The sequence below is a fragment of the Sus scrofa genome, chromosome 5 (genome assembly GCF_000003025.6).
Source record: "Sus scrofa isolate TJ Tabasco breed Duroc chromosome 5, Sscrofa11.1, whole genome shotgun sequence".
NCBI lineage: Eukaryota > Metazoa > Chordata > Mammalia > Artiodactyla > Suidae > Sus > Sus scrofa.
The window spans coordinates 17,177,831-17,193,318 of record NC_010447.5 but is presented as its reverse complement, the minus strand read 5'-3'; the positions used below and the strand labels follow the sequence as shown (position 1 = coordinate 17,193,318).

Below are 15,488 nucleotides of genomic sequence, written 5' to 3'. Positions count from 1 at the left end.
GTGAAAGAGACGTTAGAGATGACCCCAGGGTTTTTGGCCTGAGCACCTAGAAAGGCTGAGGCAGCATTTCCTGAGCTGGAGACCCAGAGGGCTGGGTTGGGGTGGGGCGAGTAAGTCAGACATGCCCGTTAAACATTCAAGTGGAAGTGTCGGGAGGAAGGTGGACTCTGCCAGTGGGGTACGCGTGGAGGAGAACGAGGCTGGGGAGTCCTCCGTGCGCAGCTGATGGTCAAGGCCATGAGCCTGGATGGGGTCTCCAAGGAATTCATGTGGAGGGAAGGCTCTAAGAACTGAGCCCTAGGAGTTCCTCTCGTGGCGCAGTAGTTAACGAATCTGACTAGGAACCATGAGGTTGCAGGTTCAATCCCTGGATTTACTCAGTGGGTTAAGGATCCGGCATTTCCATGAGCTGTGGTGTAGGTCGCAGATGCGGCTCAGATCCTGATTTGCTGTGGCTCTGGCGTAGGCCGGTGGCTGCAGCTCCGATTAGACCCCTAGCCTGGGAACCTCCATATACCGAGGGAGCAGCCCTAGAAAATGGCAAAAAGACAAAAACAAAAACAAAAACAAAAAAAACCTGAGCCTTAGGCTCAGCAAGCCTCAGAGGAGAGGGATGAAGAGGCCGTGAAAGATGGGGGAGAACGAGAGGGGGTGGGGGGCCCAGGGAAGGAGCGTCCCCGAGGAGGTGGGGGTAGCTGAGTCCAAGGCTTCTGAGCTGAGGACTGGCCATCAGAGCGAACAGCATGCCCACGGGGAGGGGCTGGAGTGCTAGGTGTGAAAGCCTGGTTGGAGGGGTTTCAAGAGAGAATGGGGGGGCAGGAAACAAATAGTAGTATCCACACCTTTTAAGCTGTTTCTGGTCTTTGTTTTGTTTTTGGCCACACCTGCTGCATGCGGAAGTTCCTGGGCCAGGGATCAAACTTGTGCCACAGCTGTGACCTGAGCCACAATAGTGACAACGCTGGGTCCTTAACTGCTAGGCTACCAGGAAACTCCTCTTTTGCAAGCAGAGAGCAATAGGAGGTAGTTGGAAGGGGATCAGGAGATTCTTTGGTGCTCCCCACACCTGTGCTTGTTGGCCGAGCAGGATGAGCCAGGAGAGGGGGAGTTGATCATGCAGGAGAGGGGGGACTTGAGGGAACACTGTCCCTGAGTGTGGAAAAGGGATGGGATCCAGGCACAAGGGGAGAAACCCCCTCTGTTCTTGTTACCAAGAGGGGCTTTCTCCAGCTCCTCCAAAAGGCCAGGGTTAGGGCTGGAGCGGCCAAGGAGGGTGCCTGCAGGAGGAAGGACCTGTGTGGGCCCTGAAGCTCAGGAAAGAGCTGGGAGGCAGAGGGAGGGCTTTCTAATGTGTGGAGCAAAGGCCTGTAGGCCAGATGAGCAGGACTGATTGTTTTCTTTTTTTTTTTGTTTTGTCTTTTTGCCTTTTCTAGGGCCACTCCCGTGGCATACAGAGGTTCCCAGGCTAGGGGTCTAATCGGAGCTGTAGCTGCCGGCCCTACACCAGAGCCACAGCAATGCGGGATCCGAACCGCGTCTGCAACCTACACCACACCTCACGGCAACACCAGATCCTTAACCCACTGAGCGAGGCCAGGGATCGAACCCACAACCTCATGGTTCCTATCAGATTCATTAACCACTGCGCCACAACAGGAACTCCAGGACTGGTTGTTTTCTAGGTTTTTTTTGACCCTGGCTATTCCCATTCCTTGGGGCTCCTGGCATGAGGCCCCTTCCTCATCTCCATGGCCTTCTCTTCCCGCTTCCCAGCTCCAAGTTCGCCACCATTTCTCCAGCCAAGGAATAAGTTTAGGGACACAGAGGGGAGTGTTCAGGTCTGTGGGCTAGGCCTCTGCTCCCCTCTGGGCTCTGCTCCTCAGTTTGCAATCTTGCCTTCCCACGGCCTGCCTGCCGAGGTGGGGAACCACTGGCAGAAGGAGACTGTCATTCTGGCCTTGGGCAAGGGCACCTCCTCCCTGGGCCTCGGATTTTATCATTGGCAAATCAGACCTACCTAGGCGGGGCGCTGGGCAGTGTGGGGCGACCTGGATGTGCCAGCACTGTCTGCTGAGCCGGTTCATGGACACACCCCAGTTCTTATGTCCCCAGAGGCCACTTCAGGTGCCGCTCTGACCCTGCTGCCCAAAAGAGGCTCCACTGCTTCCTGATGTCCAGAATTTATTCTTTTCTTTCTTGCTTGCTCTTTCTCACTTACCTCTTCTTTCTTTGTTTCTCTTCCTTCCTTCCCTTCTTTCCTTCTTTCTTTCTCTACCTCCATCCTTCTCGCTCTTCTCCTTCCTTCCTCTCTCCTTCTTTCTTTTCTTTTCCTTAACTTCCCTTCGATCCCCTTTCTTTTCTGGCCACCCCATGGCACGTGGAGTTCCCAGCCCAGGGATCAGGTCTGCTTTCCTTCCTCATGGCCGTGACCAGTCACACCTTTCCTTCCCTGTTAGATGACAGAACGTGAGGCTGGGTGGCAGTTTGATCCACGCTGCCCCTCTGACAGCTGCTGCTGCGTGGCCAGCACCGTGAAGGTGTATAAAAGTGTTTGCCACCCGGATGGAACCTGTAGAAAATGAGCTGCAGCCCTTGCAACGCAGAGTTTTGCAGCTGCTTCCCGGCCTCCTGTGGCTCATTCTCTAAACATTTATTGATCTCTACCCATGCCAGGCCCCGTGCCAAGCCCCAAGGGTCTCCCTGGCAGGATGCTGGGGGTCCAGTTGTGTTGGGGTCTGCTCTCTGGCTGGATGGGGCAGAGCTTCCTGGGTGGTGGGTGTCAGGGCTGTGCCCAGTGATCCAGCCTACCCTGCAGAGTCCCCTGGGCGTCCTCCCTCACCCCCTCCTCTCACAGTAACTGGGGGTTGGCTCAAGGGGACAGGGCCCAGCGGATGGGAGAACATTCCCCTTCCAGCTCTGCCGGGCAGCCAGAGACCCCCCGGGGGCACCAGTTGTGAGCAGGAGACAAAAAGCCTGGGACAAAAGGCCTGTGGGAGCCGTGGTGAATAGATTAATGAGATTTCCATACGAGGCCCAACAATGGGATTCTCCACTCCAGCTCCTTTGTCCCAGGCTGAGATGATGGAGCCCGAGGAGCTGGCCCAGGAGGGCGACATCCCCATCGGTCCTTCTCACAGGTCTGGAGCCGCCCCGCAGCTGCCCCTCCTCCCTGCCCCGCCCCAGCCCTGTGCGGGAGGGATTCCTGAATAGAGGGAGAAGGGGTGTCAGGGGCCTCCTTAGGGAGGTGGAGGGGGGTTGACACTGCAGAGTTGGGGGTCCCTTCCCACTTTTCAGCATCAAACTTATTTAAAGCGTTCCAAGGGAGAGACAGTTTGAGGTCCACCAGCTATACCAACTGTCTCATTTGACAAGTGAAGAAAGTGAGATTAGGGAAGGTGGGGTGTCTCGCCCAGGGTCACACAGGGGCGGCCCAGCCTGTCTGCTGCCCCTTGAGGTCAGAGTGGGGGTGGAGGCGTGTCGAAGGCCCATGTGGGGGAGAAACACATTCCTCCTGTGTGTCACCCCTTCCTCTCACCCTGTGTCCCTTCTGACACCAGACATGTGGGTTTTCCACACGCCGCCCCCCCCAACCAGTTCTGCGACCCCAGCTGGGTGTCCTACACATCCGACAATTCTGACACTATCTACCTGGAGGTGGCATCAGATCCCACGGGATAGGGGTCCAGTCCTACAAGACTCTGCCCTCTGCAGAAGCCTCTGGCAGGTCTGTGTTGTTACTCTGACGTGTGTACATCAGAGGTTCCCATGACCCGCTTCTCGGTTCGACTAATTTACTAGAGCGGCTCACAGAACTCAAGAACCCAGTTTACTCATTAGATCATTGGTTTATTCTAAAAGGACATCACTCAGGAAGAGCCAGATGGAAGAGACGTACAGGGCAGGTGTGTGGGAAGGGGGTGGAGCTTGTATGCCCCCCCCCCAGCACCTCCACCTGTTCACTAACCCAGAAGCTCTCCTGACCCCATCCTTTTGGGCTTTTGTGGAGGCCTCGTTACCTAGCCACTGTTGATTAAACCACTAGCCGTTGTCAATTAAGATCAATCTCCAGCCTCTCTCTTTCCAGGATGTGGGGGATTGTGGGGGAGGGCCGAAAGTTCCAGTCCTCTAATCATGGCTGGTTCTCCTTGCAACCAGCCGTCATCCTTTGGTTACCTAGGAGCTTTCCAAAAATCACCTCCTCAACATAAACTCAGGTGTGATTTTTTTTTTTTTTTTTTTTTTGTTTTTGGTCTTTTTAGGGCTGTACCTGTGGCATATTGGAAGTTCCCAGGCTAGGGTTCGAATCCGAGCTACAGCTGATGGCCTACACCACAGCCCCAGCAACACGGGATCCAAGTCGAGTCTGCGACCTACACCACAGCTCACGGCGCCGCCGCTGGATCCTTAGCTTTCTGATCGAGGCCGGAGATCGTACTCGGGTCCTCATGGATGCTAGTCTGGTTCATTACTGCTGAGCCACAACGGGAACTCCAACTCCGGTGTGATTGGAAGGGGCTTGTTACGATAACCAGACACTCATTTCATCTTGATTGTTCTGAAGCTATTTTGGGAACTGAGGACAGAGACCAAAAGTTGTAATGAAAGATGCTCCCATTGCTTTTATGCTTAGGAAATTCCAAGGGTTTGGGGGACTGTGAGCCAGCAATAGTGGACGAAAACTAAGTATATATTTCTTTTTTTGTTGTTGCTTTTTAGGGCCGCACCCGCAGCATATGGAGGTTCCCAGGCTAGGGGTCCAATCAGAGCTGTAGCCGTTGGCCTACGCCACAGCCACAGCAACGCAGGATCTGAGCCGCATCTGTGACCTACACCACAGCCCATGGCAATGCCAGATCCCTGACCCGCTGAGCGAGGCCAGGGATTGAACCCGCAACCTCGTGGTTCCTAGTCGGACTCGTTTCTGCTGCACCATGATGGGAACTCCATGTTTCTTATACACACTTAGAAGTCACACTCTGGTAGCCTGTGTCCTGGCCTGGTCCAGCAGGATAGGAGAGGCCCACGAGGAGGGAAGTCAGCCGTTTGTGAAGGCCAAGTCACTCCCCCATCGATCCTGGAAGGCTTCCTACAAACGAGGGGAGGAGGTTAAGAATTCTCTCCTTACCCTTCCATCCAGTAATTCTGTTACTATTTACTGATCGCCTGAGTTGGGATCTTGCACTCTGTGTGTGGGGTTGAGCGCAGTCCCAGCCTTCAAGTGTCTGCAGAGAAAGATCTGCTTCACCAGCCTGCCCTTCCTTGCTCCCCAAAGGCTGCAGTTTCAAAGAGAGGCAATCTCTCCGCCCAGTCTCATCGCCCCCAGTGAAGGCCACAGACCCATATAAGGAAGTGTCTGCCCAGCCTGGGTGCGAGTGCTTATCAGATGGCAAGTTTACCCAGAAGGAGACAGCTCTACTTGGGCTCTTTTGCAGTGAAAGAACACACACTCTCCTGGCTTGGGGGTGGTGGTGGTGGTGGCATGGGTGTGGGTGTGTGTGCACGCACATGTCTATGTACAGGTGACATGGGATCCCATGTGGGGGGGAAGTGTGCTTCAAATTGCAGGTTTGAAGGGTAAACATACAGCACCCGAGGCGTAGCCGCATTCCCAGGCAAACACAGTTCCATAGGGCAAGGAAGTAAGCCTTAGCATTGTCGTAGGCTGTGCCATAGCCTCAGGCTCTTCTCTGGCTGTGAGTTGCAAGGGCTGGGTCAGGGAGGCCCTGCGGCAGAGGTAAGGGTGTGGGCGAGACTGCTGGGGTCTGCAAGCTGCTTCCCTGTGTGACAGCTGTGTGACCTTGGTACCATGCTAATCTCTCTGAGCCTCAGTCTCTTCATCTGCCAAATGGGCATGACGATAATACTCTCTCTCATCAGGCTGTTGTGAGGGCTACACAAGGTAGCACCTACAGCACAGGGCAGGGGTTGGCTCTGCCCCCGGTGCTGGATGCTGGGGAAAGGACATAAAGACCCGTTTGAAATTGCAGAGCTAGAAGGCACCTCTCTTACAGAACATCCCTCCCCAGTCCCCCGACCCCAGGGGGAAGTGACTTGTCTGGAGCCACTCAGCAGAGCTCAGGTTCCTAACTGTACCACTTATACTACTTTGTACTGGACACTGGACTGTGTCCTTTATCTGCACCATCTTTTAAAATCCGCACGGCCACTCTGTAAGGCCTGTGTTATGCCCTTTAGCAGAAGGAGAAATGGAGCTGCAGTGAGGTCGGGCGGCCTGCCCACGCTCACGCTCTAAGTGTCTGAGCCTGGATTCAAACCCAGGTCTCTAATGCAAAACTCACACTTTCCCCTGAGTCCCCGGGGCCTTTCCTCACAGCAAGCTCAGCTGAGGTGGGGACCGGAGTGTGGCCTATGAAGCCAGGAAGGAGGTGGGGTCCCTCTCTGCAGGGAACAGCCCTCCTGCAGGAGGCTGACCCGCAGGAGCTTGGACAGGGCCCCAGGCAGGTCCCACATCTCCGTGTGAGAGGAGAGGGCAGTCACCGGCTCAAGGGTGGGGGCAGGGAGAAAGTATGTAGACAGTGATGGGGGGGGAGGGGGGGAGGGTGGTAATGAAGGGGAGGGCAAGAGGGGTGGGCCAGTGGTTTGTGGGGGACTTAGGGACAAGGAGGTCTTTTTGAAATGTGGGAAAGAATTAGGCTTGCTGTGGGGACGGAGCCAGGGCATGGCAGTGGGGACCGGACAGGGCATGGCAGTGGGGAAGAACAGTTAATTCACGGGGCAGGGTCCCAGCCTGGGCCGGATGGGGTCATGGGTTGAGGTGGAGGGACCTCAGGCCTCCTGGCCTGCAAACTAGATGCAGATGTAGATAAAGGTGAGAACAGAAGGCCAGAGGTGAGGGAGATGTGCCCCACCCGCCCCCCGCGCTAGAATGGGAGGGAACTGCCCGCAGTGCAAGGCTAGAATCAGCAGGGGTTGAGGGTGGAAGTCAGGTGGGTGGGATGAGCTGCAGTGGACAAGGCACAGCCCGGAAGGGGCTAATCCTGGAGCGGCTGAGATAGGTGAGTGGGGAGCTGGGAGGACAGGTTTGGAGGGCCGGAGGGGGGTTCCTGGAGTCCCTCGTGGCAAAGGTGGAGCACTGCAGCGCGGAGCAGGGCCTGAGTGCTTGGTCTTGAGTGGAGACCGCAGCAGGTCAGCGCAGAAGCTGGGTGAGAGGGGCGGGGAGGACTTCCTTACTGGCTCCGTATGTCCTTCTGGGAAGGCCCTCTCTTTCCCCCAGCATGCCCAGTTTAATAAGTTCAGGGAGTGCGCTATCATCAAGGTCAACTCTTTTCTCTATATTAAGGAGCCAAAGTACAGATAATAATGAATAATAAAAAAAAAAAGTTTGGCAGAGGAAAGGCCATGTCAGCACACAGTGAGAAGGTAGCCATCTGCAAGGAAGGGAAGTCTCACCAGAAACCAACCGTGAGGGCACGTTGATCTTAGAATCGCAGCCTCCGGAACTGTAAAACAATAAATTTCTGTTGTTTAAAAAAAAAAAAAAAAGTTTGGGCTCCATGTCTTCTTTTTTTTTTGTGTGTTTTTGCCATTTCTAGGGCTGCTCCTGTGGCATATGGAGGTTCCCAGGCTAGGGGTCTAATCCGAGCTGTAGCCACTGGCCTACGCCAGAGCCACAGCAATGCGGGATCCGAGCCCGAGTCTGCGACCTACACCACAGCTCACGGCAACGCCGGATCCTTAACCCACTGACCAAGGCCAGAAATTGAATCTGCCACTTCATGGTTCCTAGTCGGATTCACTAACCACTGAGCCATGACGGGAACGCCTAGGCTCCATGTCTTAATGGTATTTGCATTTGCATGAATGTGACGTTATTGCATATGATCCTGCAACCAGAACCTCTAGAGATTTCTGACGTTCCAGGAAATGACCCCCTTTGACACCAGGTAAAACTTCTGTAATTTGGAGAGCCCTCAGTGGGAGCTGGAGAGCCACACATCTGCTTCCCAAAGACGTCACCCCCAGCTCTGCTGTCTCTGCTCTGCTCTCTTGCCAGTGGTGGAGGATTGACTCTCAGATGGTGGCCAAAAACTCTAAGAACTCTTTTATGTATTTATTTGTTTATCTTTTCGTCTTTTTAGGGCCGCACCTGTGGCACATGGAGGTTCCCAGGCTAGGGGTCTAATCACAACTGTAGCTGCCAGCCTACATCACAGCCACAGCCACAGCAATGCAGGATCCAAGCTGCGTCTGCATCCAAGCTGCGGGACCCCAGCTCACAGCAACCCCAGCTCACAGCAATGCCAGATCCCCAACCCACTGAGCAAGGCCGGGGATTGAACTCACAACCTCATGGTTCCTAGTCGGATTCTTTTCTGCTGTGCCACAACGGGAACTCCTAAGAACTCTTTTAAAGCTTTAGTATCTATGGCTCATGCCTTCCCTAGGGCAGTGGGGATGAGAGTAAATAGTTTTATTTTCAAAGACTGTCCTCTCCCGTTGTTGTCAGGTCACAGCCATAAGAGGTGGTGCAGTCAAGCTGCTGCAAGTAAGGACAACTGTGGAGAGCCTGAGAAGCAACCTGATCATCATTTTCAGCTTCTTCTACCACTCCCCCACATATACCCACTTCCAAGGCTCTGCTGACTTGGCATTTCTTGGTGCTCCTCTAGGCCTGCAGTGTATGGTTACACAGGTTGTGCACTGCACATGAGCCCTAATTCTAACAGGGTATAGTTCACATCACAGACATAGCAGATGTGCAGATTTATTATGACAATTTTCCATAAGGTGGCAGTAAGGAATAGGGCATATGAACTAGTCCAGCCCTGGCTTTGTTTAAATTTATTTTTGGCCTCACCAAAGACATATGGAGGTTCCTGGGCATATGGAAGAATCTGAGCCACAGCTGTAACTTCTGCCCCAGCTGTGGCAATGCCGGATCCTTAACCCACTGTGCCAGGCTGGGGATTGAACCCGCATCTCAGCAGCAACCTGAGCCACTGCAGTGGATCCTAACTCACTGTGCCATAGCGGGAGCTCCTGCCCTGGCTTTGTGAGTGCACTTTGAAGGTGCTGGAACCCTCTAGTCTGTCTGATCAACTTGGTCTCTTGTGCTTCAAGGGCTGGTGAAGACACCCCTCCCTGCTGAGGCCTTCTGAGCCAGCCTTGGCACACATCTCCATTTTCCTACCTCATAAAGGATGCTGTCTGTCTCCTCCATGTGGCTGAACCACTGCATTCATCTTTCGGCCCCCATGCCTAGCACAGCACTTAGTATGGGCGCAATAAAATTTTGTTGAAGAAAGAACATTCAATCTGTAAGGTTAAGTCCTATCCAAATCTTAGGTTTGAGAAATAATTATTAGCAAAAACCATCTCGAGCATGTCATGGACCCATTTAGTCTTTGAGAATTTTATCCTCAGATCTGGCCAGCCAGTTGCAGCCAGGTGCCTGGAGAGTGCTGTTCCCCAGGCCCCAGGTCCCTTTTACCAGTTCGGCTCATGCCTGGACTGGTGCTGAGGGACAGTGTAAGAAAGAGCCACGTAACTCTTCTGCCATGTTTATGGCATGGCCATCTAAGGGGGCCACTGTTTATGACATCTCACAGGTCATCTTCTTGAGATCCATGAGAAAAAGTTCTGTGATCTCTATGCCAGGGACATGTTGGCTTCTTTTGCATATGATGGTGTTTTTCACTTTGCAAAGTGAGTTATTTCGTTCCTGTGAAGCTCAAAGTCTGTGACCTACTTTCTATGATGGGCACTACCCCTGCCTAGCTGTGTACTAACTTTGCCCCATCTTTTCTAGAAGACATTTCTGTCTATTCTAAACAATCTTTCTGGGTTGCCATGGATCACTTTGGGAACGAAGCAGGTGGCAGCACCTGTTCTGGACACACAGAGCTGGGTCTGGAATCCAGGTGCTCATCAGGCAGAGACTAAAAGAGACCAAGTGGAAAGGGAGTGAATTCTTCTGGGTCAGCCTCTGGGTTTCCCAGGGACCATGAGGCACCGCCAGGTTCACTGGCATCCCTCACTTCAGGCCCAAAGGGGGCCCTGGAGCCTCAGGAAGGCTAAGGTGTAGAGAGCCCTCAGGACCCTCAAACTGCTGGGCTCCCCCTAGGCCAGGGGCCTTTACACAACCCCAGAGCTTCTAGTGCATCACACGTGGCAGGTGTGCAGCAATTATCTGTTACTGAATGAGCGCCACCTGGGTTTGACTAGTCCCAGGACCGGCCCGGGGCACCCATTGCCTGATCCTTCACTACAATAGGGCAGAACGTAAAAGGACGGACCATGTGTTCTAGAGGGAGGGGCTGGAGCAAAATAATAGTCGTTGCCTAGAAAGTGAAGTTAGGGCCAAACGTGTCATTTATCTTGGCTCTGAGCAAAGTATTTTCAGATAACTTTAATTACTGGACTTGAGGAGCAAGTCAAATATGGTGTTTTGGGGGCCGGAAGACAGGTGCCCCGGGAGGGTGGAAGCGTCTGGGTGGTGGATGTTGGAAAACCAGCCTGGCGGAGGTCAGCCTGTGGCTGGCAGTCAGCGGGTGCTCAGAGGCTCTGCACGACCTCACCGGCCGCATCTCTCTCTTGCCTGCAGCTCTGTCGAAGATGCACTGGACACCGGAGCACGCCCAGCCCCTCAACCAGTGGCCAGAGCAGCACCTGGACGTCTCCTCCACCACCCCGTCGCCGGCCCACAAGTTGGAGTTGCCCCCTGGGGGTCGCCAGCGCTGCCACTATGCCTGGGCACACGACGACATCTCTGCCCTCACTGCCTCCAACCTCCTCAAGCGCTACGCAGAGAAGTACTCAGGGGTCCTGGACTCGCCCTACGAGCGTCCCACCCTGGGCGGCTACGGCGACGCCGCCTTCCTCAACGGCGCCAAGGGGGACCCCGAGCCCTGGCCGGGGCCGGAGACCCCCTACCCCTTGGCCTCGCTCCACGAGGGCCTCCCGGGAACCAAGTCGGGCAGTGGGGGCGGCTCCGGGGGCCTCGGGGGTTCGCCCGTTTTAGCAGGGAACCTGCCTGAATCCCTCTACGCCAGCAACACATGTGGCGGCCCGTCGTCGGCGCCCGAGTACGCGGCGGGCTACGGCGGGGGGTACCTGGCGCCCGGCTACTGCGCGCAGACGGGCGCCGCGCTGCCCCCGCCGCCCCCAGCCGCGCTCTTGCAGCCCCCGCCCCCGCCAGGCTATGGCCCCTCGGGGCCTCTGTACAACTACCCCGCAGGGGGCTACGCCGCGCAACCGGGCTACGGGGCCCTCCCGCCGCCGCCGGCCCCGCCCCCGGCCCCCTACCTGACCTCCGGCCTGGCGGCGCCCACGCCCCTCCCCGCGTCCGCCCCGCCCCGGCCGGCGCCCGCCTCCTACGGCTTCCAGGCGGCCGCGGAGGCCGGGGTGTCGCTGAAGCGCAAGGCCGCCGACGAGGGCGCCGAGGGCCGCTACCGCAAGTACGCCTACGAGCCCGCCAAGGCTCCGGCGGCCGACGGCGCTTCCTACCCAGCCGCGGACAACGGCGAGTGTCGGGGCAACGGGTTCCGGGCGAAACAGCCGGGAACCGCGGAGGAGGCGTCGGGCAAGTACGGCGGCGGCGTCCCCCTCAAGGTACTGGGCTCCCCTGTCTACGGCCCGCAACTCGAGCCCTTTGAGAAATTCCCGGAACGGGCCCCGGCGCCGGCTCCCCGCGGCGGCTTCGCAGTGCCGTCGGGGGAGCCTCCCAAAGGTGTGGACCCGGGGACCCTGGAACTGGTGACCAGCAAAATGGTGGACTGCGGGCCGCCCGTGCAGTGGGCGGACGTGGCGGGCCAGGGCGCGCTCAAGGCGGCGCTGGAGGAGGAGCTGGTGTGGCCCCTGCTGAGGCCGCCCGCCTACCCGGGCAGCCCGCGCCCGCCGCGGACCGTGCTCCTCTTCGGGCCGCGGGGCGCCGGCAAAGCGCTGCTGGGCCGCTGCCTGGCCACACAGCTGGGCGCCACGCTGCTGCGCCTGCGCGGAGCGACGTTGGCTGCGCCGGGCGCCGCCGAGGGCGCGCGCCTCCTCCAGGCTGCCTTCGCGGCTGCGCGCTGCCGCCCGCCAGCGGTGCTGCTCATCAGCGAGCTGGACGCGCTGCTGCCCGCCCGGGACGACGGCGCGGCCGCCGCGGGCGCGCTGCAGGCGCCACTCCTGGCCTGCTTGGATAGCGGCTGCGGCGCAGGGTCCGACGGCGTGCTGGTCGTGGGCACCACCTCGCGTCCCGCGGCCCTGGACGAGGCGACCCGCCGGCGCTTCGCTCTCCGCTTCTACGTGACGCTGCCCGACGGCCCGGCCCGCGGGCAGATCCTGCAGCGGGTGCTGGCCCAGCAGGGCTGCGCGCTGAGCGAGCGGGAGCTGGCGGCCCTCGTGCAGGGCACCCAGGGCTTCTCTGGGGGCGAGCTGGGGCAGCTGTGCCAGCAGGCGGCGGCCGGGGCGGGCCTCCCGGGGCTGCAGCGCCCCCTCTCTTACAAGGACTTGGAGGCGGCGCTGGCCAAGGTGGGCCCTAGGGCTTCGCCCAAGGACCTGGACTCCTTCGTGGAGTGGGACAAAATGTACGGTTTCGGACACTAATGGCGCGCCGGGAGGCCGTGGGAGCCACTGCCCCTTCCCCGCCCCCTCTGTTCGGGAGAGCCGGCTTTAACCCCTCCGGGCTGGGGGGTACCGGAGTGAGGGATGTGGGGTGGAGGACAAGTGTGGGCTGCCGGTGGGTTCTTGTTTTTTTTTCGTGGGAAGGAAAATGCTTCTGCTAGGCAGATAGATGCCATATGCGCTGTGTACTCAGGTTTTTCCTATTTATTGTGGACGGGAAGCTCGCCATCTCCGCCCCGCGGACGCCGGCCCGGGGCCTAAGGAACTCCTGCTCTCTCGCCACAATCCTTTTGTCCCCTCGCTCTCTGAATGGCTCCCTCCCCCTCCCCCACTTCCCCGTTTCTCTGCCTGTAGTTTTCTTTCCCCGTCGCTTTGTCACAGACCGTACCCCTCCCCACCCCCCGCGCTGGCCCAGTTTCTCTTTTGCCCCTCCCGCCTCTGTCTCTCCATCTATCACCCTCTGTGTCTCTGTCTCCGTCCCTTGCTCTCCAGCCTCTCCTGGTCTTTTGGTTCCTCGCCCCGCTTCTGCCCCTTTCAATCCGACTGCAGTGTCCCTTTGCAGATCTGGAGGTCCAGGAGCTGGGGGTGGGTGGGGAGGGAGCCCTCTCCCACCCAGTATCCCTCACCCAGCTGGAACCTTGGGTCTGTGGGAGACAAGCAAAAGAAGAAAAAAGACCACCCAAAGAAGGGTTTTTTGGTTGTTTGTTTTCAAGGGGGGGATATCCCAGAAATGTAGCTTGTTTAATATTTTAGGCCTCTTATTTTTGTAAGATGTGTAGAATTTGCTGTTTTTCTTTTGACAACTCAGGAAGAAACTGACCTCAGAAAGAATGTTAGATTTTGGCTGCTCTCCTGTGTGTGTCCCACGGCCCCACCCCTTCATCCCTAGGGAAGCAAATTCTCCCAAAAGACTCAAAAGTGAAACCTGTGGAGAAGGGGCGAGGGAGACCTAGAGGCCTCGCCTAAACCCCTGTGCTTCTTGAGACAGAAGCAGAATGTATTGCCAGGGCTTCCTCCTCTGCTCCAAGGGTACAGGTGGGGGCGAGAGGGATGGGGTTGTGGAATGTGAGCAGAGGTGGGACTCGCTCACTTCCTGCTGCTCTTCCCAAGCTTAGGAGGGTGTTTACTGTGGAGGGCTGGTTATCCGGGCTTGGGGATGCCCTTGCCACTGCCTGCCCCAGACCCAGAAAGTTGGCAGAGAGGGCCCAGGTGAGGAGATGACGCAGGCAGAGAGTCCTCAGAAAGATCATCTCACCTGGCCCTGGCCCAGGCAGAAGTCCCCTGTAACCTAAGGCTAAGAGGATTTCCCCCGAAGGGCAGGTGGTCTGGCCACAAGTCTGGTTGGGCACAAAATGGGCTCAGCTTGCCTGGTCTGGTGGGAGGCCCTGAGGAGGGGGTCAGTGGGTGTCCCTTACAAGATAGGTTTCTGTGGGGATTTGTTCGTCTTCCATTCTGCCAGGGTCCTAAGTCTAGAGCTCCAGGGGTTAGGAGGCAGTGGAGGAGATGGGCAGGCTGTTTTCCCTGAATACACGTTGGGGGTGTGTTTCTCCCCCTCCCCCCACCGCTTTCCACAGGAAGCCCAGGCCCATCGCCCTGTTCCTCTCCTCCCCATCACCTTGCCCTTGATGGGGCTTCTGCAGGTTGCCCCTCGCCCTCAGGGAGCCCATTTCACAACTCTGCCCTGTGGTCTAAAGGCAGGGGGGACAAGCCGCCAACCCCCCTCCCTCCCACCCCAGCCGCCCTTCCTGTCGCCACCCCCCCCACCTCCTGCAGTCTCTGAACCACCTCCCACTCCCAGCTGGAAGGAAGGCCTTCATGGGGGACATTTCAGGTGCCAAGGTGCTGAGGGCCGGCGCTGGCCTCGGAGTGCTACCAGGAAAGCTGCTCATTTTCTCCCCTTTTCCCCCTTGGTCCCTGGCCTTCCTCTCCTTGGAGCGGGCCGGTTGCAGGGCTTTGGTGTCTCAGAAGCAGTGGGCGCAGGGTCTGGGGGAAGCAGGGAGCGAGCAGGTTCTCTCAGGTGTGTATGTGTATTTTGCGGGGGGGTGGAGGGCGTTGGGGAGGTGGGGTTGGGATCCCAGCCTTCCCTTCAAAGGGCAGGCAGCTCTGGGGGCTGGGGGGAAGCGCTCACCAACCGGCACCCAGGGCCCCCACCGCCGCCTCTCCTGGCCTTGGGGAGCTTTGCACAAGAGACAGCCCCCAATCTGCCAGCACCTACCTCACGGGCACTGGGGCGGGCGGGGGAAGGGCAGGTCCAGCTCCGGCAGTGCTGAGGGAGCATACCAAAGAATCCGGGGGCAGGGGTGGGGTGAGGGCAAGCTGGCCCTCTCCTTCCTCTACCCAGATTGGGGTTGGGGTCCTCTCCTCCAGCTGTAACCATTTCTACCTCATTTTGCTGCGTGTTGTACGTGGATGTATTTATCTCCTGTCTGACGATGCTCTGCAGTTTGGTCCGTCTACCTCAGAAGAGACTGTATTTTAAAAGAAAGTATTACACAGTATTAAAGCGATGACACGTGGTTTCCAGAGGATTTCTTGGGGGCAGCAGGATGTGGGGAACCCTTGGGGGAATTCTTGGGCTTCCAGGTCTGCGTGTGCCATGGGTGTGGCTCTGGGGGCTGTTTCTGTTCCTTCAGCAAAACCTGGCTGTGAGACTCTGTTCCGCTCTCAGGCACAGCAAGTACCTGCCATGCCCTGGGCACGGGCGCCACCAGGCGAAAAGCCCCTGGACAGGGAAGGCCAGCTTGCAGTTCTGCGTTCGTAGAGGCTGGGAATTGGGGCTGACTGATGTCCCCAGAGCTCAGAAGCATGAGGGATGAAGAGGGGCTCATATGCTTGTTGAATGAGTGGATGGATGAATGAATGAATGAATGGAGGAAAGGGGGGCTGAAGAGGAAGGTTCATTCAGAAGCTGCACAGCAGCCCTT

At 57.4% G+C, this 15,488-nt stretch overlaps 1 protein-coding gene across 2 annotated transcripts in view; it reads left to right on the top strand.

The window, feature by feature from the left end:
* The window catches only part of FIGNL2 (fidgetin like 2), a 31,059-nt gene extending 15,979 nt beyond the window's left edge, over positions 1 to 15,080 (top strand). The window contains exons 1-2 of one of the 2 annotated variants that reach the window (XM_021091669.1): positions 8,872 to 10,426; positions 10,565 to 15,080. In XM_021091669.1, the coding sequence (XP_020947328.1) occupies positions 10,576 to 12,546 (1,971 nt within the window). In that variant the 5' untranslated portion in view covers positions 8,872 to 10,426; positions 10,565 to 10,575 and the 3' untranslated portion in view covers positions 12,547 to 15,080. Of the gene's footprint in view, positions 1 to 8,871; positions 10,427 to 10,564 lie in introns of those variants that run through there. The other variant, XM_021091668.1, reaches the window with a different exon arrangement.